The sequence below is a fragment of the Muscardinus avellanarius genome, assembly GCF_963383645.1.
Source record: "Muscardinus avellanarius genome assembly, chromosome: 11".
NCBI lineage: Eukaryota > Metazoa > Chordata > Mammalia > Rodentia > Gliridae > Muscardinus > Muscardinus avellanarius.
The window spans coordinates 93,278,492-93,303,296 of NC_137797.1; the positions used below are offsets into that span (position 1 = coordinate 93,278,492).

The window sequence follows — 24,805 nt, forward strand, 5'->3', positions numbered from 1 at the left end:
GAGACTGACCATAAAGAAAAGGAAAATACAGGAAACAATGGTTTTGTTACTCACTGATTCACTAAAAAGTATTTTGGGTTTTTTTTTGGGTTTTTTTTTTTTGGTGCTAGACATGGAACTCAGGGACATTTTACCTCTGAGCTACCCCCAGCTCTATTTTATTTTTTATTTTGAAACAGGGTCTCAATAAGTTAATGAGGGCCTTACTCAATTGCTGAGCAGAGCCTTGAACCTATGATCCTCTTGTCTCAGCCTCCCAAGTACTGGGATCACAAGCATACAGCACCCTACCCAGCTATAAAAGGCTATTAAGATGCCCAGTAGTCTGTCAAAAGAAATGTAGAGTATGAGCTGGTGTGGTTGAACAAGCCTGTAACCCCAGCTACCTGGAGGCTGAGGCAGGAGGATTAAAAGTTCCAGGCCAGCCTGGTCAACTTAGTTAAGAGCCTGCCTCAAAATAAAAAGGGCTGAGGATGTAGCACTGTGGCAGAGTACCCCTGGGTTCAATCTCTAGTACCATGAAAAAAAAAAATTTAGAGTATATATCTGGATATACAAGTTAGTAGAAAAGAAAAAAGCAGTCAGAGCTGGAAGTTTGGGAAACAACAGGATATTGGTGATATTTAAAAACACCGGACAGCCAGGCATGGTGGTGCATGTTTGTAATCCCCATGCATGGGAGGCTGAGACTGGAGGATTGCACAAGCAGGTTCAAAGCCAGCCTCAGCTTAGTGAGGCTCTCAGCAACATAGTGAGACACTGTTTCCAAATAAAATATAAAATAGGTCTGGGAGTATAGCCCTGAGGTAGAAAGCCTCTGCGTTCTACCCCCAGTACCACACAGACAGACAGACAGACAGACAGACAGACAGACACACACACACACACACACACACACACACACACACACACACACACACCGGACAAACGAGTAGATATCAGGAGAGGATCTACCTAGAATAAGGAAAGGCCTGAGTCTTCTAATGTATTCAAATACTTATTAGTCAAGCCAACAAGAAAAAAACTAAACAAAACAGCAAAGAAAACTAAGATAAGTAAAGTATGGTGTCACAGATGATATTTGGAGAAGGATGAAAGCTATTCAAAACAGAAATCAGGCATGGTGGTGCACACTTGTAATCCCAGTATTTGGAGGACTGACACAGGATGATCACAGGTTCGTGGCTGCCTCAGAAACTCAGGCCCTCTGCAACTTAGTAAGACTGTTTTAAAATAAGAAATAAAACACAGCTGGAGGATAGCATGGAAGTAGAATGCCCCTGGGCTCAATCTCCAAAATAAAAAACAAAACAATTACTACATGCAGATTAATGTACTTGGTATGTGTATGCTCTTAAGATTTTACAAAGCCAGGCATGGTGGCACATGCCTGTAATCCCAGTACTTGGGAGGCTGAAACAGGAGGACTATAGGTTCAACATAAATCTCAGTGACTTAGTAAGGCTGTCAAGAATTTAGTAAGATCTGGATTCCAAATGAAAAATAAAATTGGGCCGGGGGGCATAACCTGAAGGTAGAATGTCCCTGACTTCAACCCCCAGCAAAACACACAAAAAAAGATTTAACACATTCATTAAACGACGAGGGCCCTGGTAGTTTCAGGGCTCTGTACTTTTCTTTGTGGTACTAGAATGGAACCAGGGGCATTCTACCTCTGAGCTACACCCTCAGCCCTATTTTTATTCTTTATGTTGAAACAGGGTCTCACTGAGTTGCAAAGAGCCTCACTAATTAGTAACTGAGGCCGTATGAGAACCATGCTCAGCCTCCCAAATGCTGGGATTACAAGATGTGCCATCGCACCTGGCTAGCTCTGTACCTTTTTTTGTAGTACTGGGGGTGGAACCAAGAGACTTTTCTACCTCCGGGTTATTTTATATTTTATTTGGAAACAGGGTCTCACTAAGTTGCTGAGAGCCTCACTAAGTAGCTGAGGCTGGCTTCGAACCTTGTGCGATCCTCCTGTCTCAGCCTCCCAAGGGCTGGGATTACAAGTGTGGGCAACCATGCCCAGCTAGCTCTGTACTTTTTAAACCTCATGTATGGGAGACTGAGACAGGAGGATGGTGAGTTCGAGGACAGCCTCCGCTCCTTAGTGAGGTCCACCACAACTGAGTGAGACCCTGGGTTCAATCTCCAGTACCACCAAAAATAAATAAATAAAACCGGCATTAGTAAGTCACTGTTGTGCTCAGATTTCTTCAACTGAATGATGTATGCCAGCTAGAATGATGTTAAATAGAGACTCTAACCTAAAATCAATATAGAAAAAGATAATTTTAAACTAGCCTCTTAGTTCTGAACAATTTTGTGTGTGTGTGTGTGTGTGTGTGTGTGTGTGTGTGTGTGTGTGGTACTGGAGTTCCTGGAAACCCTTCTCCGGGCTACACTCCCAGACCTATTTTATATTTTTATTTGGAAACAGAGTCTCTTAAGCCAGCGAGGCTGGCATCGAACCAGCGCAATCCTCCTGTATCCGCTTCCCAAGAGCAGGGATTACAAGCATGCACCACCACGCCCGGCGTCTTAGTTCTGAAATTTTAAAGGAATAAAGACTAAAAGCAAGAGACTTCCCCCTAAAGAACCTTAAATAACAGTCTATATGTGAGGAAAGAAACAAGCGTGAGAAAAGAAACAAACAGAACAAAAAGCAGTCTAGACATATCATCTGTTAACAAACCAAAACAGTAGCCAATCCCACAGAAGCTATTACCCAAGAAAAAGCTGCATACTCTACCTTTACTTGTCGTGCTTGACTGATAACACATGGAAGACTAAAAAGTTGCTGGACAAAGGCCTTCAATTCTTCTACTGTCAATTTGGTCCGAGTTCTCCCATTATCTGGGCTCTGCCTGATGTGAAATAATATCAAGATATAAGTAAGAAAAAGTCAGTCATTCTGATAAGTGGGGCTCCCCATCTAAGCAGAATCCAAACCTAAACAATCCTAGAATCCTAATGTTTTAAGTATTCCATTATAATGATGATTGCTTCCAGTTAATAGTTCAGATTCACTTCATTATTGTTGTTGTTGTTGTTGCAGTACTAGGGATGAAACCCAGGGACATTATACATCTAAGCTACACTCCCAGCCCTAGATTTCCATTCTTTTAATTTTTGAAACAGGGTCTCACTGAGTTGTGAAGGGCCTCGGTAAATAGCTGAGGCTGTTCATAAACCTCGATTTCCACCTCCCAAATGCTGGGATTACAAGTGTGCGCCACCATGCAGCCTCAGATTCACCTCTTTAAGTCAGTTTCTCCAGTCTACAAGTGCTAGACACCTCAAACATGGGCATGGTGGCACATGCTTGTAATTCCAGTACTTGGGAGGCTGAGACAGAAAGGATCTCAGGTTCACAGTCAGACTCAGTTACTTAATGAATGAGACCCTGTTTCAAAATAAAGAATAAAAAAGAAAATCAAGTTGGGGCCAGGCATGGTGGCACATGCTTGTAATCCTAGCATTTGGGAGGCTGAGACAGGAAGATCGTGGTTTATAGACAGCTTCAACTACTTAGTGAGGCCCTTTGGAACTCAGTGGGACCCTGTTTCAAAATAAAGAATAAAAAATAGGGCCGGGGGTGTAGCCTGAAGATAGAATGCCTCTGGGTACCATCCCCAGTTGCGCAAAACAAAGAAAAGAAAAAAATCAAGCTGGGGATGTAGTTCAGAGGTAAATGCCCCTGGGTCCAATCCCCAACACCACAAAATGAATGAATGAATGAATGAATGAATGAATGAATGAATTCCCCCTCTGGGTAGAAAAAACTAAATCCTGTATTTTAAAACACTCCCAGCTGGGCATGGTGGCGCACACTTTAAATTCCAGCATTTGGGAGGCTGAGACAATGGGATCGTGGTTCGCAGAGAGCATCAGCTACTTAGTTATGCCCTCTGCAACTCAGTGAGACCCTGTTTCAAAATAAAGAATAAAAAAATAGAGGAGGGGGTGTAGCTTGGAGGTAGAATGCCCCTGGGTTCCACCCCTAGATCTACAAAAAAATAAAAAATAAAAAATAAAATTAAAATAAATAAAAAAGGGTCCTTCAACTTCTACTAGACTCTCCAAAAGAATCAATGACCAAATGACAAGACCCACTGAACAATGTGTCTAAGAAAGGTTCTCTGGTAAAATGGTATATAAAAAAGTCACAAAACAATTTAAAGTTCAAGAGGAAGAGCTATAGAAAAAAATGTGTTGGAATAACTATGAAATAATACTACAGAAAACCTAGTGCATATGAATTAAATTAAATCAACAGCTCACACCTCTATGCTCCTCACTCAGAACCTCCTCTGCTGCTGCAGGGTTACTCTTTGCTGCCACCTGCCATCATGGCCTGTAGTTTCATTCCATTCATTTACCTACAAATATGTATTGTGACCTATTATATGCTATATTTCTAAGCAAAAAAAAATTAGCAATGGAAAAAGACCAAAATCCAGACATGATAGCTTTCTTTGTGGGGTTTTCTTCCTACTGTTCAATGTAGGGAATGAACACTACTGCTTTCCAGTTGCCTGCTTTACTCATCTTTTTTTTTGTGAACTGAGGATGGAACTCAAGGGCATTCTACCTCCGAGACACACCCCCAGCCTCATTTTTTTTCTTTTTTATTCTTTATTTTGAAACAGGGTCTCACTGAATTGCAAAGGGCCTCACTAAGTAACTGAGGCTGTCCGTGAACCCGGATCCTCCTGTCTCAGCCTCCCATATGCTGGAATTACAAGCACGCACCACCATGCCTGGCTTTTACTCATTTTCTTCTTCTTCTTTTTTTTTTTTTGTGGGTCTAGGGATGGAACCCAGGGGCATTCGACCTCCGAGCTACACCCTCTGCCCTATTTTTTATTCTTTATTCTGTTTCAAAATAAAGAATAAAAATTGGGCTAGGGGTAGAGCTTGGAGGTAGAAAGCCCCTGGGTTCAAGCCGTGCGTGGTGGCGCACGCTTGTAATCCCAGCTTACAGGAGGCTGAGACCTGGAGGATCACGGTTTGTGGACAGCCTCAGCTACTTAGTGAGGCCGTATGCAACTCAGTGAGACCCACTTTTAAAATAAAGAATAAAAAATAGGGCAGGGGGTGTAGCTCGGAGGTCAAATAACCCTAGGTTCCATCCCCATACCAAAAAAAAAAAAAAAAAAAAAGAATGCCCCTGGTTCCCTACACAGTACCGACAGGAAAAAAAAAAAAAGCTTTTCTCTCTCTCTCTGACTGCTTCTCCTTTTGACCCCGCTGCCTAAATAAATCTCTTGACTGTATAAAAAAAATTGATTTGAAAAGTCATTAAACATGTTCAGGAGGAAGATTATGCCAGATCATAAACTGCACATGCTATTAATTCAGAGATACACAAATGTAAAATAAACTAAGTTGGGCCTTAACAAATTATTTTCCTACCTATACCTAGGTCTTTGTCCCATAGACACTGTATAAACCTCAGCGTGATTTACAGTAATGGACCCAGTAGATCTGTCTGCTGATGTAGCTGTTTGGTTTCCTGATGTAGCTGTTTTTCAACTAACTTGAATTACTGGAATTTAAAGAGCTGCACCAAATTTCAGGCAAGGAGGGAATAGCAGGAAGTAAGACTGGGGCATCACTGGAGAAGGGAGAAACATGGTCAGAAAAGGTCAAAGATACAGCAGGGTTTTATAGGCCAGTTAACACTTTTGACTTACTCTGAAATAGGAAAACACTGGAGAATTAAACTCTTTTTAGGTTTACCTGTGCTTTTGCTTTTTGCTCAAAAGCAGCTGAGCCACTGAAGCACAAGTCTCAGCTTCTTTTACAGCATCCCTGAGTTTTCGAAAGAGATCATTCTCTGGATATTTCCTATCTTCAGCATCTTCCAGCATTACTCGCAATTCAATCAAATCTGTCAAAATAAATAAATAAATAAATAAATAAATAAGTAAAATGCTATATATGATGACCAAAGACATAAAAGTCATTCTAAAATTGTCACCAATCTCACTCAAGTGAGTCATCAACCTACTAGTAGATACATACTACAGCTATGAAAATCTCTCCAAGCAATAACAGCTTCTGATCTGATGCCTACAGATGATTGTCTACAGATAATTCCAAATGCCTACAGATGATTGCTCTCAGATAAGGCCATTTCTTTCCCAAAAAAAGGTCTTCAGTGCTATTTCTTTAGTAGTAATGTCTCCCCAAAATATACGATAAACAAACTGTACTGTATGTGTCCCACTTCATATGTCACTTTTTCATTTAAATAGATTCTTAAGATTAGATTTTTAAGTAGAAAATTAAACCTATATTCAACTAGCCCATTAGTTTAAAATCTCATAGACTAGGATATTTTCTCAATAAGAAAAAAAAAATTAAACAGGGCCTATTTTAAAGTGATAGCAGCTTCAGTATATACATATGAAAGGAGGAAACTTAACCTTTCTTGTGGTTGAAGTTAGCAGACAGTGCTTCTGTGACACGACTGACCCAAGCGTCATAAGACTGAGCCCTGACTTTCACAGCATAAAGAAGAGAAGGGAGGTCTTCTAATGGGTAGCGGTACCTACAAAAATAAATATGAAATATAAACTTCAAAATCCAGCAACTTCAAAACAAATTTAATGTTTAAGTAGTATCAGCTAAAGCACAATGGCCAAGGAAATGGGAGCTTGGTTCACATTAAGAGGAAAACAAGCCAGGAATGGTGGTGCATGCCTTTAATCCCATCTAGTGGGGAGGCTGAGGCAGGAGGATTATGAGTTTAAGGCCAGCCTAGGCAACATAGTAAAAAAAAAAAAAAGAGAGAGAGTGAGAACCGAGCATGGTGGTGCACGCTTGTAATTCCAGCATTTGGGAGGATGAAACAGGAGGATCTCGGTTCACGGACAGCCTCAGCTACTTAAGTGAAGCCCTTTGCAACTCAGTGAGACTCTGTTTGTCTCGAAATAAAGAATAAGAAATAAGGCTCTGGATGTGGCTTGGAGGTAGAATGCCCCTGGGTTCCATCAACAGCACCACAAAAAAAAAAAAAAGAGGGTTGAGGAGACACACACAGAGAGAGAGAGAGAGAGAGAGAGAGAGAGAGAGAGAGAGAGAGAAAATATGAATCAAAGAAGCCCACAGTATTAACGCCAAGAAAAATAAGGAACATGTAGAATTAACTGATAAATTATTTTCGCTGCCATATTTTGAGGGACTTTTAAAGGAGTGGTATTCAAAAAATGACAGTTCAGGGACAGGGAAGAAATAACTAAAAACAACAGTAAGATTTGACTTTTTAACAGGTAATAGAAGCTGGGCATGGTAGTATATGCTTGTACCAAGCAATGTACATGGTGGTACATTACTTGGAAGGACGAGGAAAGAAAATGAATTTAAAGCCAGCCTCAGCAATTTAGCAAGGCCATGTTTCAACATAAAAAAAAATTAAAAAATTGTACTGGAGTGTAGTGTAGCTCAGAGGTAGAATGCCCCTAGTTCAATCCCCAGTACAACAGAAAGAAAAAAAAAGAAAAAAAACAGATAAAAAGAGAATGGAAATTTTACACTGGATACCTAAGACATTTCTTCTGCATGGGGCAGGGGCACAGATCAGTTGGATGGTAGAGACACACGAGTCGCTCAGGATTACAGGAGCATGTGAGAGCAGAGAGGAAACATGTGGTTCTGCATGCTGAACACTGCCGCTCATCATCAGGAACAAGTTCAAACACTTCTTCTTCTGACATCAAGACACCCTGAAACATAATTTACGGCACCAGATAAAGTCTTTCTAGTCTTAAAAATATCAAGAACTTAAACTATGTTTTTCGACAGGTAATTTTAGCTTAAGGGCATATGCATGGGTGACTAAATATTAAAATGGGTAAGACTAAACTTTGCTGTCTAAGGATATACATTTAAATGCTAAAACTATTTTAAAAAATACAAGGAAGTCATTACTATAAAAAGTCAAAACTTTGTTCAGGGGGAAAGATTTTAACTAGGAGGTAATTTGGGGATACCTTATAAATTTCTATTTCTTTCTCTGTTTTTGTTTGGTTTTTTGTACTAGGAATTGAACCCAGGAGCATCCTACCTTCAAGCTACAGCCCCAGTCCACTTTTTTTTTTTTTTTTTTTTTTTTGCAGTATTGGGGCTGGAACCCAGGGGCATTCTACCTCCGAGCTATACCCCAGCCCTATTTTTTATTCTTTATTTTGAAACAGAGTCTCATGGAGTTGCAAAGGGCCTCACTAAGCAGCTCAGGCTGCTTGCTAACCATGATCCTCCTATCTTAACCTCCCAAATGCTGGGAATACAAGTGTGCGCCACCACCACACCTGGCTTATTTTTGTTTTGAAATAAGGTTGCTAGGTTGCTTGAGGCTGGCCTCCAACCTACAATCTTCCTGCCTCAGCCTCCAAGTACTACGTACATGTGTGTGCCACCATGCCCAGTTACAAACTTCTATTTCTTGACTTGAATGGTGATGACAAGGTCTGCCACCTAATTCATAAAGCTATATATATATATTTTTTTTTCTGTCTTTTTTGCGGTATTGGGCATTCTACCTTGGAGCTACACCCCCAGTCCTATTTTTTGAAACAGGGTCTCACTGAGTTACGAAGGGCATCACTATGTAGCTGAGGCTGTCAGCAAACTGCGATCCTCTGGTGTCTGCCTCCCAAATGCTGGGATTTTAAGTGTGTGCCACCATGCCAGCTTAGTGCCTTTTCTTTCTCAATTACTGGTACCCCTGAACAATTTTGAAATAATTCCCAGTTCTACTTGTTTTTTAATCTAGCTGTTGCTGTTTCTATAGCAGGGACAGAATATCACACAGAAAGGGAAGAAGTCAGACATGGTACAAAAGTAAGAGGGTCGGCTGGGGCTGGAGCTAAGTGCTCAAGCACATGTACAAGGCCCTGAATTCAGTCATCAGCACTAGGAGAAAAAAAAGGGAGGGCACAGTAGAAATCGAGTGAGATTAGTCATGTAGGGAAGACTAGGGAGAATGGGCAATGATGAAGCTGAAGACTCAGACTATCTCATATTATTTCCTAGGTCAACATGACAGATGTTTATTCTAGGCATTCAAGATCCTAACCCTTTGCCAAGCATGGCGGCACACATCTGTGACTACCTACTCCAGAAACTGAAACAGGAGAATAACAAGTTTGAGGCCAGCCTGGAAAAGTTAGCAAGACCCTTTGTCAAAATAAAATAATTTTTTTGGTACTGGGGATTAAACCCAGGGGCATTCTACCTCCAGGGTATACCCTCAACTTTTTTTGGTGATACTGGGGGTGAAACCCAGAGGATTTCTACCTCTGAGCTAGTCTCCCAGACCTACTTTTATATTTTTATTTGGAAACAGGGTTTCACTTAAGTTGTTGAGAGTCTCACTAAGTAGCTGAGGTTGGCTTCAAACCTGTGCGATCCTCCTGTCTCAGTCTCCCAAGCACGGGGATTACAAGCGTGTGCCACCACACCCGGATACCTGCAATTTTTTTTTTTTTTTTTTTTTTTTTTTTTTTTTTTTTTTGCAGGTCTGGGGATGGAACCCAAGGGCATTTGATCTCCAAGCTACACCCCCTGCCCTATTTTTTATTCTTTATTTGGAAACCAGGTCTCACTGAGTTGCAGAGGGCCTAAGTAGCTGAGGCTATCTGTGAACCGTGATCCTCGGTCTCAGCCTGCCAAATGCTGGGATTACAAGCATGCGCCAATATGCCCGGCCCACCCTCAATTCTTTTTATTTATTTATTTGTTTGTTTTTCATTTTGAAATAGAGACTTACTAGGTTGCTGGTAAGTCTCACTAAATTGCTGAGGCTGGCTGGCTTTGAATCCTCCTAGTTCACCTTCCCAAGTATAAGATTACAGGCATAAACCAGCATATCCTGCTCAAAACAAAATTTTTTAAGGGGCTGAGGGTGCAGCTCAGGGTTAAGAGTACTTGACTAGCATGCATGAGGCTCTAGGTTCAATTCTTATCACTACACCAAAAAAAAAAAAAAAAAAATCTAAACATTGGTATTCAGGCCTCCCTATTCATTAAATTACTTAAAAGTTTGAGGACAGTCTACAATTACCAAAAATGTAACTTTATTTTCATGTAAGGCTCAGAGAAGAAAAGGATCTGAATTTTTTCCTTAAAGAAATGATGCTAGATGTGCACGATGGCATATGCCTATAATCCAAGTACTTGGGAGGCTGAGACAGAAAGACCTCAGGTTCGCAAAACAGCCTCAGCAACTTGGCAAGACCCTGTTTCAAATAAAAATTAGAGGACTGATGGTGTAGCTCAGAGGACTAATGCCCCTGGATTCTATCCCCAGAACCAAAAAAAGGAGTTTAACTATAGGGCCAGGGTGTACAGCTCAATGGTAGAATGTGCCTGAGTTCAATCCCCAGTAGCACCCAAGGAAAGAAGCAAAAAGAAAGGGAGGAAACAAGTTTTGTTTTTTTTTTTGGTGGTACTGGGGGTGGAACCCAGGGGCTTTCTACCTCCAGGCTATACTCCCACACCAATTTATGTTTTATTTGGAAACAGGGTCTCACTAAGTTGCTGAGAGCCTCACTAAGTAGCTGAGACTGGCTTTGAACCTGTGCGATCCTCCTGTCTCAGCCTCCCAAGCGTTGGGATTACAAGCGTGCACCACCATACCCAGCTAAGAAAACAAGTTTTGAGGGTGAGTTTTTTGTTTTTACTAAGGAGTGAATGTACTAAGAATTGAACCCAGGGACAATCTACCACTCAGCTACATCACCAGACCTTTTTGAAATTATATTTTGAGCCAGGCATAGTGGCGCATGCTTGTAATCCCCACACATGGGAGGCTGAGACAGGAGGATTGCACAGGTTCAAAGCCAGCCTCAGCTGGCTTAAGAGACCCTGTTTCCAAATAAAATATAAAATAGGTATGGGAGTGTAGCCTGGAGGTATAAGGCCCCTGGGTTCCATCTCCAATACCACCAAAAAAAAAAAAAAAAAAAAAAAAAAAATTATATTTTGAGACAGGGACTAAGTTGCCCAGACTTGCCTAGAATTGTGATCCTCTCAATTCAGCCTCCCAAGTTGCTGCAACTGTATGTGCCCAGCTTAGAAGATTTAAAAGGATGAAAGACAGACCTAAGAAAGTCTACATGATATGATTCTGGTTTAAAAAATCTAGAGAAAACCAGGCATGGTGGCACACACTTGTAATCCTAGCATTCGGGAGGCCGAGACAGGAGGATCACGGTTCATGGCCAGCCTCAGCTACTTATATAATTGCAACTCAGTGAGACCCTGTTTCAAAATAAGGAATAAAAAATAGGGCTGGAAGTGTAGCTTGGAGGTAGAATGCCTCTGGGTTCCATCCCCAGTACCAAAAAAAAATCTAGAGATGATGCCAAAGTTTTCTAAAACTTTTCAATCTGAAGAAACAAAACTGGCAATTATAAAAATTTTTAAAATCTTCAGCCAGGAGTAGTGGCATACGCTTGTAATTCCAACATTTGGGAAGCTGAATCAAGAGGACAGTTCGAGGACAGCCTCAGCTACTACTTAGTGAGACCCTTTGCAACTCAGTAAGACCCTGTTTCAAAAAATAAAGAATAAGCTGGGCGTGGTGGCGCACACTTGTAATCCCTGCGCTTGGGAGGCAGAGACAGGAGGATCAAGCAGGTTCAAAGCCAGCCACGCTGGCTTAAGAGACCCTGTTTCCAAATAAAAAGTATAAAATAGGTCTGGGAGTATAGCCTGGAGGTAGAAGGGCTTCCAAGAACCCCAGTAACACCAAAAAATAAATATATAAATAAATAATAAAGAATAGGAGCCAGGCGTGGTGGCGCACGCTTGTAATCCTTCTGCTTGGGAGGCGGAGACAGGAGGATTGCGCAGGTTCAAAGCCGCCCTGCTGGCTTAAGAGACCCTGTTTCCAAAAAAAAAAAAAAAAAAAAAAACATATATAAAAATAGGTCTAGGAGTGTAGCCCAGAGGTAGAAGGGTTTCCAGGAACCCCAGTACTACCAAAAGAAAAAAAAAAAGAAAGACACTGAAGCCGGGAGTGGTGGCACACACTTGTAATCACAGCATTTGGGAGACTGAGACTGGAGAATCGCCATTCACAAACAGCCTCAACTACTTAGTGAGGTCCTTTGCAACTGAGTGATACCCTGTTTCAAAATAAAGAATAAAAAACAGAGCTGGGGGGCTAGCTTGGAGGCACAATGCCCCTGAGTTCCATCCCCAGTACTGCAAAAATAAATTTAAAAAAATAAAAATAAAAAATTAATAAATCTTCAAATTAGTGACTTTTATGTTCAACCCCTTAAGAGATCAAAGATAAAATGCACACTTTCTACAGGTTCAATTCTTTCTTATTCCTTAAGCAGAATTAATATAGGAAATGTGCTCAGCAAACTCACCATTTGCACAACAGATTCCCTTAATCGTGTTTCTTCTTCAGTCATGAGAGTCAATTCTTTGCAGACCATGGCAGCCAGCCCCACATCTAAACATTCTGGATCTGCTGCCATCTTGAAAATAAGTTCCTCATGTGAAAAGACACAATGCCGCCTGAGCCGTCGGTAATGATTCACACACTGACGTCCAATGGGCAACTGAAAACAAGATTTCCAAGTTATGTGCTTTTAACATATCCCAGAATAGAACCACTGCTTACCCTTCAAGTCCTCCCTTTTACTACAAAGAAGACAGAATAAAAATCACATCTAAACATAAGAAACAAATATAAACATTAACCCACTATGATCCAGCTGGAATTTCACAGGCCTTTGCCCTTCCCAAAGAAAGTTCCCATAATCTGAGATGCTGAACTTTTGGCCTAAGCTGCTCATTTCCTACTTATTACATATTTCAAGAAGCAGAAGTTCCTCAGTTTATAAATGAGGCAGCAAGCTCTTTAGACTAGTATGAGGCTACCCTTAAAGAAAAGAATAAAGTATTGTAAAATAAAGGAATTTTAAAGTACAAGCCATAACAGGTTAAGTGGAAATATTCAGATTTTAAAAACCAAAAAGAAAAGCTATCATTAGAAAGGAAGAAAAGAAAAAAATAAAAAGTGTAGTGAGTACTACTTAAGCAATCCACACTGGTTGACTTTCTAAAGTTTTCCAAGAACAAAGAAAAAGATAGCTTCAATTTTAGCTTCAATTTTAGCATCTAGAAATTCTTTTAAAAACAACTAGTCTAGCCGGGCGTGGTGGTACATGCTTGTAATATCTGCGCTCAGGAGGCTGAGACAGGAGGATCGCACAGGTTCGGAGCCAGCCTCAGCTACTTAGTGAGGCTTTCTGCAATTTAGTGAGACCCTGTTTCCAAATAAAAATAAATAAATAAATAAATAAATAAATAAATAAATAAATAAAATACATATATATAAAAGGTCAGGGAGTATAGCCTGGAGGTAGAAAGCCTCTGGGTTCCAACCCCAGTACCACCAAAAAACCCAAAAAAAAACCAAAAAGAAAACAATAACTAGTCTAGCCAGGCTAGACTAGCCAGGCATAATAGCATGTGCTTGTAATCCCAGTACTTGGGAGGCAGAGACAAAAGGATGGCAGGTTCACAGCCAACCTCTGCAACTTAGACTCTTTCAAAATAAAAGAATAAAGGCGGGCATGATGGCACACGCTTGTAATCCCATTATTCGAGAGGCAGAGATAGGAGGATCACGGTTCACAAACAGCCTCAGCTACTACTTAGCGAAGCCCTTCACAACTCAGTGAGACCCTGTTTCAAAATAAAGAATAAGAAATATGGCTGGGGCACAGTTTAGAGGTAGAATGCCACTGGGTTCCAAACCCAGTACTGAAAGGAAGAAAGGTAGAAAGGGAGAAAGAAAGGGCGAGTGAGCAGAGTAAAGAACTCTTCGTTCTTCTTCCTGGGGTACCCCTGCATGAGTGGTGGAAAACGGATGGCCAAAAAAAGGATTAAAAAATAGGGCTGGGGGTATAGCTCGGAGGTAGAATGCCCCTGTGTTCCATCCCCATTACTGCATAAAAATAAAAATAAATAAAAGAATAAAAAAGCTGAGGGTATAACTGAGAGGTAGAATGCTCCTGAGTTCCATCCCCAGTACCTAACCTCCCCCCCCCCCCACACACACATACATACACACACCCAGCCTGGTGGAAAGAGAATTCAAAAAAGTGAAATAATAAATTATATATGTTCTTTTCCATAACTGTGAAATACATGACTGAATGGGCCACTTTTCATAAATCAACAGATGACACTCTAGGGCTAAAATGTAGCTCAGTGGAACAGTGCAGCCTTAGCATGCTACTAGCAATCACAGGGCATTATCATTTATACACTTTAAGATCCAAAACCTTTGCTTAAATAAAGCAAAAACTAGATACATATTCCCTCAGACAATAACCAACTGTTCCAATAGAATGGAAGAAATAATGAACAGATGAGAAATAAAGAACTATAAAACCTCTCAAATAAACAATGTAATAGATATTCTACCTAACTTTTAAAATTATAACACCCATTCCAGCCTTTGGTGAAATATCCATGTACCCCACCCAGAACACAGCTAAGCAACTATGGCAACTAAACTGCATTTGATAGGGGTGTTAGTAGACGTACAACAGCCACTTGCTATAGAACAGACCCAGTCAGCAGTACAGAAGTTCACAGCTTCAGCAAAGTTGTAGCCCTGGTTAAATCCAGAATGATAGGCACGAGGAAATGTCACAACAAACTCGCCAGCACACTGATTGGTCCTGTAGACCTAAATGCAAATTGGGAACAGGGATACAAAGATAGAAACAAAATAAAAACAACAAAAAAAGACAGATTTTATCAGTCAGATAATTTCAGAAGCATATTCTTACCTGGAAAAAATAAAGCATTATCTTAATACACATCAGAAATGATGTAAGGGTTAGCTGGGTGTGGTGCGCAGGCTTGTAATCCCAGCATTTGGGAGGCTGAGACAGGAGGTTTGTGGTTTGCGGAGAGCCTCAGCTACTTAGTAAGGCCCTTTGCAACTCAGTGAGACCTTGTTTCAAAATTAAGAAAATAAAAAATAGGGCTTGGGGTGGAGCTCGGAGGTGAAATGCCTCTGGGTTCTACCCCCAGTACCACATAAAAAAGAAAGAAAGAAAGAAAGAAAGAAAGAAAGAAAGAAAGAAAGAAAGAAAGAAAGAAAGAAAGAAAGAAAGAAAGAAGAAAAAAACGAAGAAAAAAGAAAAATGAAATTATATAAGGGTTTAAAAAATAGCTAGAATTATACCTTCTAAAATATTCACTGATAATAAGTAATGATGAGAAATAGCAGCACAGAGAAGCTCTCAAGCAGGGCGTGGTGATGTACACTTGTAATTCCAGTACTTGGGAGGCTGAAACAGGAAGACTGCAGGTTCAAGGACAGCCTCAGAAAATAGATTTTTATCAACCTAGCAAGAAGACCCTGTTTCAAAATATACTTTTATAGCGTTGAGGGTGTAGCTCAGAGGAACAACACCCCTGGGTTCAATCCCCAGCGCCACAAAAAGAAAGTTCTCTAAGAGAAAATTTTACCCTCACTAAACTACTAGTTTTCTAATGTGATAAGCTTTCACAGTCAAGAGATTTTTTTATTTCTATGCTGTAAATAGTGGTAAAGGATGGCATTTCCTACTATGGATAATTTTTTGGAAGCTAAACTGATTATATCATGTCATGAGATATCCCCAAAATCAGTTTTCCTGAATCTTATGTTTTGCAATAACACTGTGTCTTAAGAAGTTACAGATTCTAGCTTAAATTCACTTTCTCTTTTTCTTTTCTTTTTTTTTTCTTTTTCTTTCTTTTTTTTTTTTTTTTCGTGGTACTGGGGTTCCTGAAAACCCTTCTACCTCCAGGCTACACTCTCAGACCTATTTTTATATTTTTATTTGGAAACAGGGTCTCTTAAACCAATAAGGCTGGCTTCGAACCTGTGAGATCCTCCTGTCTCCGCCTCCCAAGTGCGGGGATTACAAGCGTGCACCACCACACCCGGCTTAAATTCACTTTTTAAGGACAAAATAACAGCCAGGCATGGTAGTGCACCCTTGTAATCCCAACATTTGGGAGGCTGAAACAGGAGGATTACAGTTCACAGACAGTTTCAGCTACTTAGTGAGGCCTTCTGCAACTTAGTGAGACCTTGTTTCAAAATAAAGAATAAAAAAGTAGGGCTGAGGGTGTACCTCGGAGGTAGAATGCTGCTGGTTTCCATCCCCAGTATCGAAAATAATAAAATATTATTTTTATTATATTTATATTATTTATTATATATAGTAACAATAGGTTTTATTAGTACAAATCTGTGAGTCTTTTTAAAAAATAAGTTGAGCCGGGCATGGTGGTGCACGCTTATATTCCCAGCGCTTGGGAGGCTGAGACAGGAGGATCACACAGGTTCAAAGCCAGCCTCAGCTACTTAGTGAGGCTCTCAGCAACTTAGTGAGACCTTGTTTAAAAATAAAGCATAAAATATGTCTGGGACTAGAGCCTGGAGGTATAAAAGCCCCTGGGTTCCACCCCTAGTACCACAAAAAATAAATAAATAAATAAATAAATAAATAAATAAATAAATAGTTGAAAGGAGAAGAGGTATTCACTATTTTTTCTTCATTATCTCTTGTATTAAAAAGCTATAAAATATGTAAATAGATAAGGATAGATATTAGTTATCAGAACTATCCTTAAAATACTTATTTATACTCTTGGGTAAATGATTATAAGAATATCAGATTTTTGTTCAGACTAGAATAAAACTGTTAAATGCAAACAGAAAGCTATTTGAACTGTAGCTATACAAAAAGTATAATCATACTTTAAAATATCCCTTGTAGCTGGGCGTGGTGGCACATGCTTGTAATTCCCGTGCTTGGGAGGCTGAGACAGGAGGATCGCACGGGTTCAAATCGCCAGCCTTAGCTACTTAGTGAGGCTTTCAGCAACTTAGTGAGATCCTGTTTCCAAATAAAATATAAAGAAAGGTCTGGGAGTATAGTCCGGAAGTAGAAAGCCTCTGGGTTCCACCCCCTGTACCACCAAAAAAAAATAAAAAATAAAAAATAAAAAATAAATAAAATAAAATATCCCTTGTTAGTCAGAGAAGTTATTCCCTTCAGAGTATAAATTCTACTGGCTAAAAGATACTTCCAATACAAAACAAAACAAATGTTGTGATTCTATTTAGTCAAGAGCTAAAATAACTTTCAACTAAAAATAATGAAGGGAGACACAAAAAGACTCACAGGCACACCATGTTCCATTAGCACATTGGGATTCATGATGGTGACTAACTGATGTAGAAGATCAGGCTGGGATTCAAATAACTCAGGGGCCAGCTCCCTCATCACCTCTTCCAGTTGTTCCGCAGCATGAGACGGCACACCATACCAGGTCTTTGGCTCCCCCCTAGCAAAAGAAACAACTGTTCAGAATTGTACCAACTAGACCAAGGTCTCTGATTCAAATCCACTAAATTACAATCAGCTATATCTTATTCCATAGCCAGAATATTAAATGCCCTGAATCTTGGCAACCATCTTATAAATCTGTGCCACTATGCCTAATAGGAGGTAGGATGAGAGTATATGGATAAATAGGTACGTACTTCATGCATTCTTCAAAGCGGATTAGTAAAAGAATCTTCAAACAGGCAAGACACTACATAAAAAGCACCATTCCAAGCTAGGCGTGGTGGCACATGTCTGTAATCCCAGTACTTGGGAGGCTAAGACAAGAGGAAGGCAGGTTCATGGCCAGCCTCAGCAACTTGGTGAGGTCCTGAGCAACTTAGTGAAACCCAGTTTCACAATAAAACTTAAAACAGGGTTGAGGGTATAGCTCAGAGGTAAAATGTCCCTGGGTTCAATCCTCAATACCCCCCCCCCAAAAAAGCCCTGTTCTCAATGACAGTCAATGACTTTTAGAATATCTATGAATAACTTCATTGAGTTCGATTTCAATATTAAAAAAAAAGCCAAGACTAGAAATTGTTGAAACCTTGCATACAGTTGTCTATAAACCATGAGGACCAAACACTTGGAATCATTAATCTACTTGATTTTAGTAGATTAGAGTTCACTTAGAATACTAAGTAGTTAAATGCTTATGAAATGAATTTAATTAGCTATTTTAAAAAACAGAATTATTTCTTAATCCTTATAAAATTTCAAGATTCTATACCAGTGCTGTCCCCAGCAAAACTTCTTGTGATGAAAATATTCTGTAGAGCCGGGCGTGGTGGCGCACGCTTGTAATCCCCGCGCTTGGGAGGTGGAGACAGGAGGATCGCACAGGTTCAAAGTCAGCCTCAGCTACTTAGTGAGACCCTGTTTCCAAATAAAATATAAAATAGGTCTGGAGTATAGCCCGGAGGTAGAAAGCCTCTGGGTTCCACCCCCAGTACCACCAAAAACAAAAAAAATATTCTGTAGTCCCAGCACATATAATTATAGAGCATTCAAAATGTAGCTAGTGCAAACCAGGTATGGTGGCACACACCAATAATCATAGTACTTGGGAGGCTAAAAGAGGAAGGCTACAGGTTTAAGGCTAGACTCAGCCACTTGGCAAGACTCTCAGCCACTTAATGGACCTATTTCAAAATTTAAAAAAAGAAATAGGGCTAGGGGTGTAGCTCTGAGGAAGAATGCCCCTCAGTTCAATTCCATTAACAGAAAGAAAGGAAGAAAGGAAGAAAGAAAGAAAGAAAGAAAGAAAGAAAGAAAGAAAGAAAGAAAGGAAGGGAGAGAAAGAAAGAAAAAATTCCTAGCTTCTTTTGGTGCTGGGGATTGAACCCAGAGGACATCTATCTCAGAGCTACACCCCCAGCCCTGTTTTATTTCTTATTGGGAAACAGGGTCTCATTAGTTATTGACAGCCTAGCTACACTGCCAAGGCTACCTTTGAACCTACAGCCCTATCTCAGCCTCCCAAGCAGTGGAATTACAAGCATGTGCCACAATGTCTGGCTGAATCACTAGCTTTTTTCTGTGCATTATAATTTATGTTCTATCTTCTAAATGAAGACAAAAAATTTCATCTAGTTAAGATATCAAAATCCTGGCCATGGAAGTGGCTAAGTAAACAAAAGCTATGTCATACAAAATTTCACATTTTGGTTGGAAGTAGGCCAGAGTCTCATTAAGACACTCCTGTCCCTCTATCTATAATAGGTCAAGGGCAAAGATCACTCAATATTACTTTACTTCTATCAAGGTTTGATTTTTTAGGTTACTACAATTCTTAGAGCAAAACTCAATCTGCAACTAAGTCTGTATTCTTATCCTGCTAACCCCAGGGAAAAAAGCAGTAACAGTCTCTAGGCCCAATCACTATGGTTTCCTTAACTCTCTAGAACATGTAACATAAATCGATGTATATTGTCCAAATAATTGCTTCTGAGATAAGAAAGACACATACATAGCAAAGACTAGACTAAGGGAATCAGAACCAACTCCTATTTTATTTATTTGGAAACAGGATCTTGCTAAGTTACTGCATACTGCCCTTGAACCAGTGATTCTCCTGTTCTAGTCTTCCAACAGATATTCACCACCAGACTTGGCTTAAACATCCTATTTTGCATAATAGGATGTGCCAAAATTGAGCTGGGCATGGTGGCATACACAAGTAATCCCCGTCCTTGGAAGGCTGAGACAGGAGGATCATATCAAGGACAGCCTCAGCAATGTAGCAAGACCCTCAGAAACCTAGTAAGACCCTGTTTCAAAATAAAAAATAAAATAGGGTTGGGGGTACAGCTCAGAAGTAGAATGCCCCTGGGTTCAATTCCCAGTAACTAACACACATATAACACACACACACACACACACACACACACACATATCAAAATTGGCTGGAGATATTGCTCAGATGTATAGCTCTTACCTAGCATGCATGAGGTTCTGGATTACATTTCTAACATATCAAAATAATTTTAATGTATACCAAATAATTATCATTTGATCTAAAACTATAGTTTTAGCTACTTGCACATGCTTTTTAGGGGGGGGAGGGGAGCTGGGAAATGAACCCAAATGTGTTCTACCCTGAATTATACCCTTAGCCCTTTTTATTTTGACTTGGAAACGGTTTCTTGCTAAATTGCTGAAGCTGGCCTCAAACATGCAATCCTCCTGTCTCAGTCTCCTAAGTACTGAGATTACAGGTGTGTGTCACCATGTCTAGCTTGCATATACTTTAAATGGAAGGTATCTTGAGATACCTACTCATCCCTCCCCAATATGCTACCCTACTTTTGGGTAAAAAATGCTTATGAAGTCAGTTCTCTCTAATATATCACATAATATTTTAAATCTTTTTTTTAAAAAAGAGAATGGGGACAGAGATACAGCTTAGTGGTAAAGAATGTGTTTCATATGCAGGAGGCCCTGGATTTAATCCCCAACACGTCCGCCACCTCCAAAATCATAAAGTACACATGCTGTATCTAGGAATATACATACCAATGCAAGTAGTTAATGGAGTAACTCCAATGATCTTCAATGTGCCAGCAAAAAGAAGAGAAACACATTCCCACATAAAGCCATGGCACCTTCATACCAGAAATGTCCACATTAATATGTGCAAGAACAGACTGTTCCAGGACAGGCATGTTATTTAAATTCCAACCAGAAAGTGCATACTCCTAGAAAAGAAAGAAAAAGTAAAATCAAAAATCAAAAATGAAGCAGAGTATAGTGGCACATGCCTGTAATCCCAGTACTTAGGAGGCTGAGATAGGAAGATCACAGGTCCAAGACCAGCTTCAGCAACTTAGTCAGGCTCTATTTCAAATAAAAAATAAAATAGGCTGAGGGTATAGCTTAAAGGTGGAGTAAACCTGTGTTCAATCCCCACTATCATAAACAAAAGTGAAAAGATAAAAAAATGACAAGTGCTCAACAAAAGCCAGTAACAGAATTTTCTCTAAAAACGATTTTATAATGTTTAGCATAATGTAGTACACAGATTCTGTGTTCTTTGTTACCTAACACCTGTAATTCCTCTAACTAAATATTTAGTCCTATCTATTCTAGGTTCTATTCAGATTTCCCTTTACTTCAGATATCTTTGGTTTACTCTGAAGCAAAGTGAACTGTGTTATTATCCCCAGCCTATCAATAAAATATGCTATGTGAAACCCATTACAATGGTCACTACTAATATTCTACCTTATCCTTAGTGGTATAACTTGGCTGAGACACAAGGACTACAGAAGCTGGGCGTGGAGGAGCACATTTGTAATCCCAGTACTCCGGAGGCTGAGACACGAGGATCGGCACAAGTTTGAAGCCAGCCTGAGCTACTTAGTGAGGCTCTCAGCAACTTAGTGGGGCCCTGTTTCCAAATAAAATATAAAAAAGGTCTGGGAGTGTAACCCAGAGGTAGAAAGCCCTTGAGCTCCATTCCCAGTACTACACCAAAAAAAAAAAAAAAAAAAAAAAGGATCACAGGTTTGTAACCAGCTCAGCTTAGCGAGGCCCTCAGTAACATAGTGAGATCTTGTTTCAAAATAAAGAATAAAAAATACCGCGGTTGTGAGGCAGAGACAGGAGGATCATGCAAGTTCAAAGACAGCCCCACTGGCTTAAGAGAACCTGTTTCCAAATAAAAATATTTAAAAAAAAGAAAATAGACAAGCCAGGCGAGGTGACAAACCACCATGCCTGTAATCAAAATAAAGAATAAAAAATAGAGCACCGAGCGTGGTGGCACACATTTGTAATCCCCACCCCTTGGGAGGCTGAGACAGGAGGATCGCACAGGTTCAAAGCCAGCCTCAGCTACTTAGTGAGGCTCTCAGCAACCTAGTGAGACCTTGTTTCCAAATAAAGAATAAAATAGGTCTGGGAGTATAGCCTGGAGGTAGAAAATCCCCTGGGTTCCATCCCCAGTACCAAAGGGGGGAAAAAAAATAGGGCTGGGGGTATAGCTCAGAAGTAGAATGTCCCTGGGTTCAATTCCCAGTACTGCAAAAGAAAAAATATATATATTTGAATAGGGGCTGGAGGTGTAGTTTAGTGGTACAGCATTTGCTTAACACAAACAAGGAACAATATCCAGCACCAAAACACAAAACCAAAGATTTCAATAAACATTCTGGTCAGCAGAGCTACAGAAATATAAAAGGTAGAAGAGAGAGAATATACTAGTCTAACTGATGAAGAGGCAGAGTAGGAACAGTCATACCCAGAAATCCAGGAAAGAGAAATGGGTATGGTGGGGCATGGCTGTAATTTCAGCTTGGGAGACTTAAACAGGAGGATCATAGGTTCAAGGACAGCCTCAGCAAGTACTGAGATTCATCAACCTAGCAAGATGCTGTTTCAAATTTTTAAAAAGCCAGGCATGATGGCACAAGCTTGTAAACCCAGTACTTAGAAGGCTGAGAAAGGAGGATCACAGGTTCGCAGCCATCCTCAGCAACTTAATGAGGAAAATAAAAGCCAGGGGTGGTAGCACACAGTTGTAATCTCAGCATTTGGGAGACTGAGACAGAAGGATCCTGGTTTGCAGACAGCCTTAGCTACTTAGTTAAGCCCTTCTGCAACTCAGTGATACCTTGTTTCAAAATAAAGAATAAAATAACTGGGAGTGGTGGCACATGCTTGTATCCCAGTGCTTAGAAGGCTGAGACAGGAGGATGACACAGCTTTGAAGCCAGCCTCAGCTACTTAGTGAGGCTCTCGGCAACTTAGTTAGACCTGTTTCCAAATAAAATAGAAAATAGGCCTGGGAGTATAGCCCGAAGGTAGAAAGCCTTTGGGTTCCATCCCCAGCACCACAAAAAAAAAAAAAGAATAAAAAAAAATAAGGCTGGGGGTGTAGCTCGGAGATAAAATGCCCGAGTCCATCCTCTGTACCATAAAAAAAATAATAATAATAGGGCTGGGGATATAGCTCAGAGGTAGAAAGCCCCTGGGTTCAATCCCCAGTACCACTAAGGAAAAAAAAAAAATAGATAAATAAGGGAAGCCGGGCATGGTGGCGCTCACTTATAATCCCAGCATTCAAGAGGCTCAGACTGAAGGATCACGGTTCATTAACAGCCTTAACTACTAAGCAAGGCCCTTCGCAACTGAGTGAGACCCTGTATCAAAATTAGAAAGAATAGCCGGGCGTGGTGGTGCACGCTTGTAATCCTCCCACTTGGGAGGCTGAGACAGGACGATCGCACAGGTTCGAAGCCAGCCTCAGCTACTTAGTGAGGCTTTCAGCAACATAGTGAGACCCTGTTTCCAAATAAAATATAAAAAAAGTCTGGGAGTATAGCCCGGAGGTAGAAGGCCTCTTGGTTCCACCCCTCAGTACCACCAAAAAAAAAAAAAAAAATTTAGAAAGAATAAAAAAAATAGGGCTGGGGTGTCACTCAGAGGTAGAATGCCCCTGGGTTCCATCCCCAGTACCACCAAAAAAAAAAAAAAAAAAAAAAAAAAAAAACAGGGCTGAGAATGTAGGGGGTAGAAGGCCCTGGATTTAATCCCCAATACCAAAAAAAAATACATACATATACATACATACATACATACATACATACATACATGAAATAAAACTAGAAAAGAAATTAGATATTCCATCTTAAGTTTTGGACTAATAGATTTAGATTTTATCCTATATTCAAAAGGGACATAGCAGGGCGTGGTGGCGCATGCTTGTAATCCCAGCATTTTGGAGGCTGAGACAGCAGGATCGTGGTTTGAGGCCAGCCTTGGTTACTTAAGTGAGGCCTTTTACACTCAGTGAGACCCTGTTTCAAAATAAAGAATAAAAAATAGGACTGGGGTACAGCTCGGAGGTAGAATGCCCCTGAGTAGTATTGTAAAAAATAAAAATTTAAAAAGAAAACAATAATTAACAGTATCTTTAAATACTGTCAGACTTTACTTTTCTTTCTTTCTTTCTTTCTTTTTTTTTTGGCGGGTCTGGGAATGGAACCCAGAAGCATTCGACCTCTGAGCTATACCTCCTGCCCTATTCTTTATTTTGAAACAGGGTCTCACTAAGTTGCAGAGGGCCTCACTAAGTAGCTGAGGCTGTCCATGAACTGTGATCCTCTGGTCTCAACCTCCTGAATGCCGAGATTACAAGCGTGCGCCACCATGCCCAGCTTGTCAGACTTTTCTTTATGGCAAATTTCAAACATAAATAAAGTAAACAGAATTTCATAATATATTACCACTGATTGCATCAATTTTTTTTTTTTTTTTTAGGATACTGGAGATGGAACCCAGTGGCATTCTACCTCCGAGCTACACACCCGGCCTTATTTTTATTCTTTATTTTTGAAACATGGTCTCAATGAGTTGCAAAGGTCCTCACTAAGTAGCTGAGGCTGGCCATGAACCACGATCCTCCTGACTCAGCCTCCCAAATGCAAGTGTGTGCCACCACGCCCGACTTAAATCAATCTTAATAGTTTAAATGAACTACTACTATCTAAGAGAAACAGTCAGCCAGGAGTAGTGACATATACCTGTAATCCCCGTACTTGAGAGGCTGGCACAGGAGGATTGCAGATTTAAGGTTAGCTTCAGCAACTCAATGAGATCCTGTTTCAAAATAAAAATATATATAATAGGACTGAGGGTGTAGTAGCTCAGAGATAAAATGCTCCTGGGTTCAATCTCTAGTACCATATACAAACACACAAAGAGAGAAAGAGAGAGAGAGGGAAGGAGAAAGGGGGAGAGAAAGAGAAAAGGAGAGGGAGAGAGAGGGAGAAAAAGAAAGAGACTGCCAATAGAAGTATGCATAAAGAATAACATAGCAGGCCTGAGAATGCTATCCTTCACAAAACTTGCTTAAAGTT

General features: G+C 40.2%; 1 protein-coding gene across 1 annotated transcript in view; it reads right to left on the reverse strand.

Annotated features, from left to right (window-relative positions):
* Positions 1 to 24,805, reverse strand: part of KDM5A (lysine demethylase 5A) — a gene marked incomplete at both ends in the record, with an annotated part of 106,640 nt that overhangs the window by 41,182 nt on the left and 40,653 nt on the right. Inside the window, 8 exons of the mRNA XM_080706696.1 lie at positions 2,759 to 2,873; positions 5,752 to 5,902; positions 6,441 to 6,565; positions 7,558 to 7,739; positions 12,399 to 12,593; positions 14,618 to 14,737; positions 17,238 to 17,400; positions 20,460 to 20,641. Coding sequence (XP_080562822.1) covers positions 2,759 to 2,873; positions 5,752 to 5,902; positions 6,441 to 6,565; positions 7,558 to 7,739; positions 12,399 to 12,593; positions 14,618 to 14,737; positions 17,238 to 17,400; positions 20,460 to 20,641 — 1,233 coding nt within the window. The remainder of the gene's footprint in view (positions 1 to 2,758; positions 2,874 to 5,751; positions 5,903 to 6,440; positions 6,566 to 7,557; positions 7,740 to 12,398; positions 12,594 to 14,617; positions 14,738 to 17,237; positions 17,401 to 20,459; positions 20,642 to 24,805) is intronic.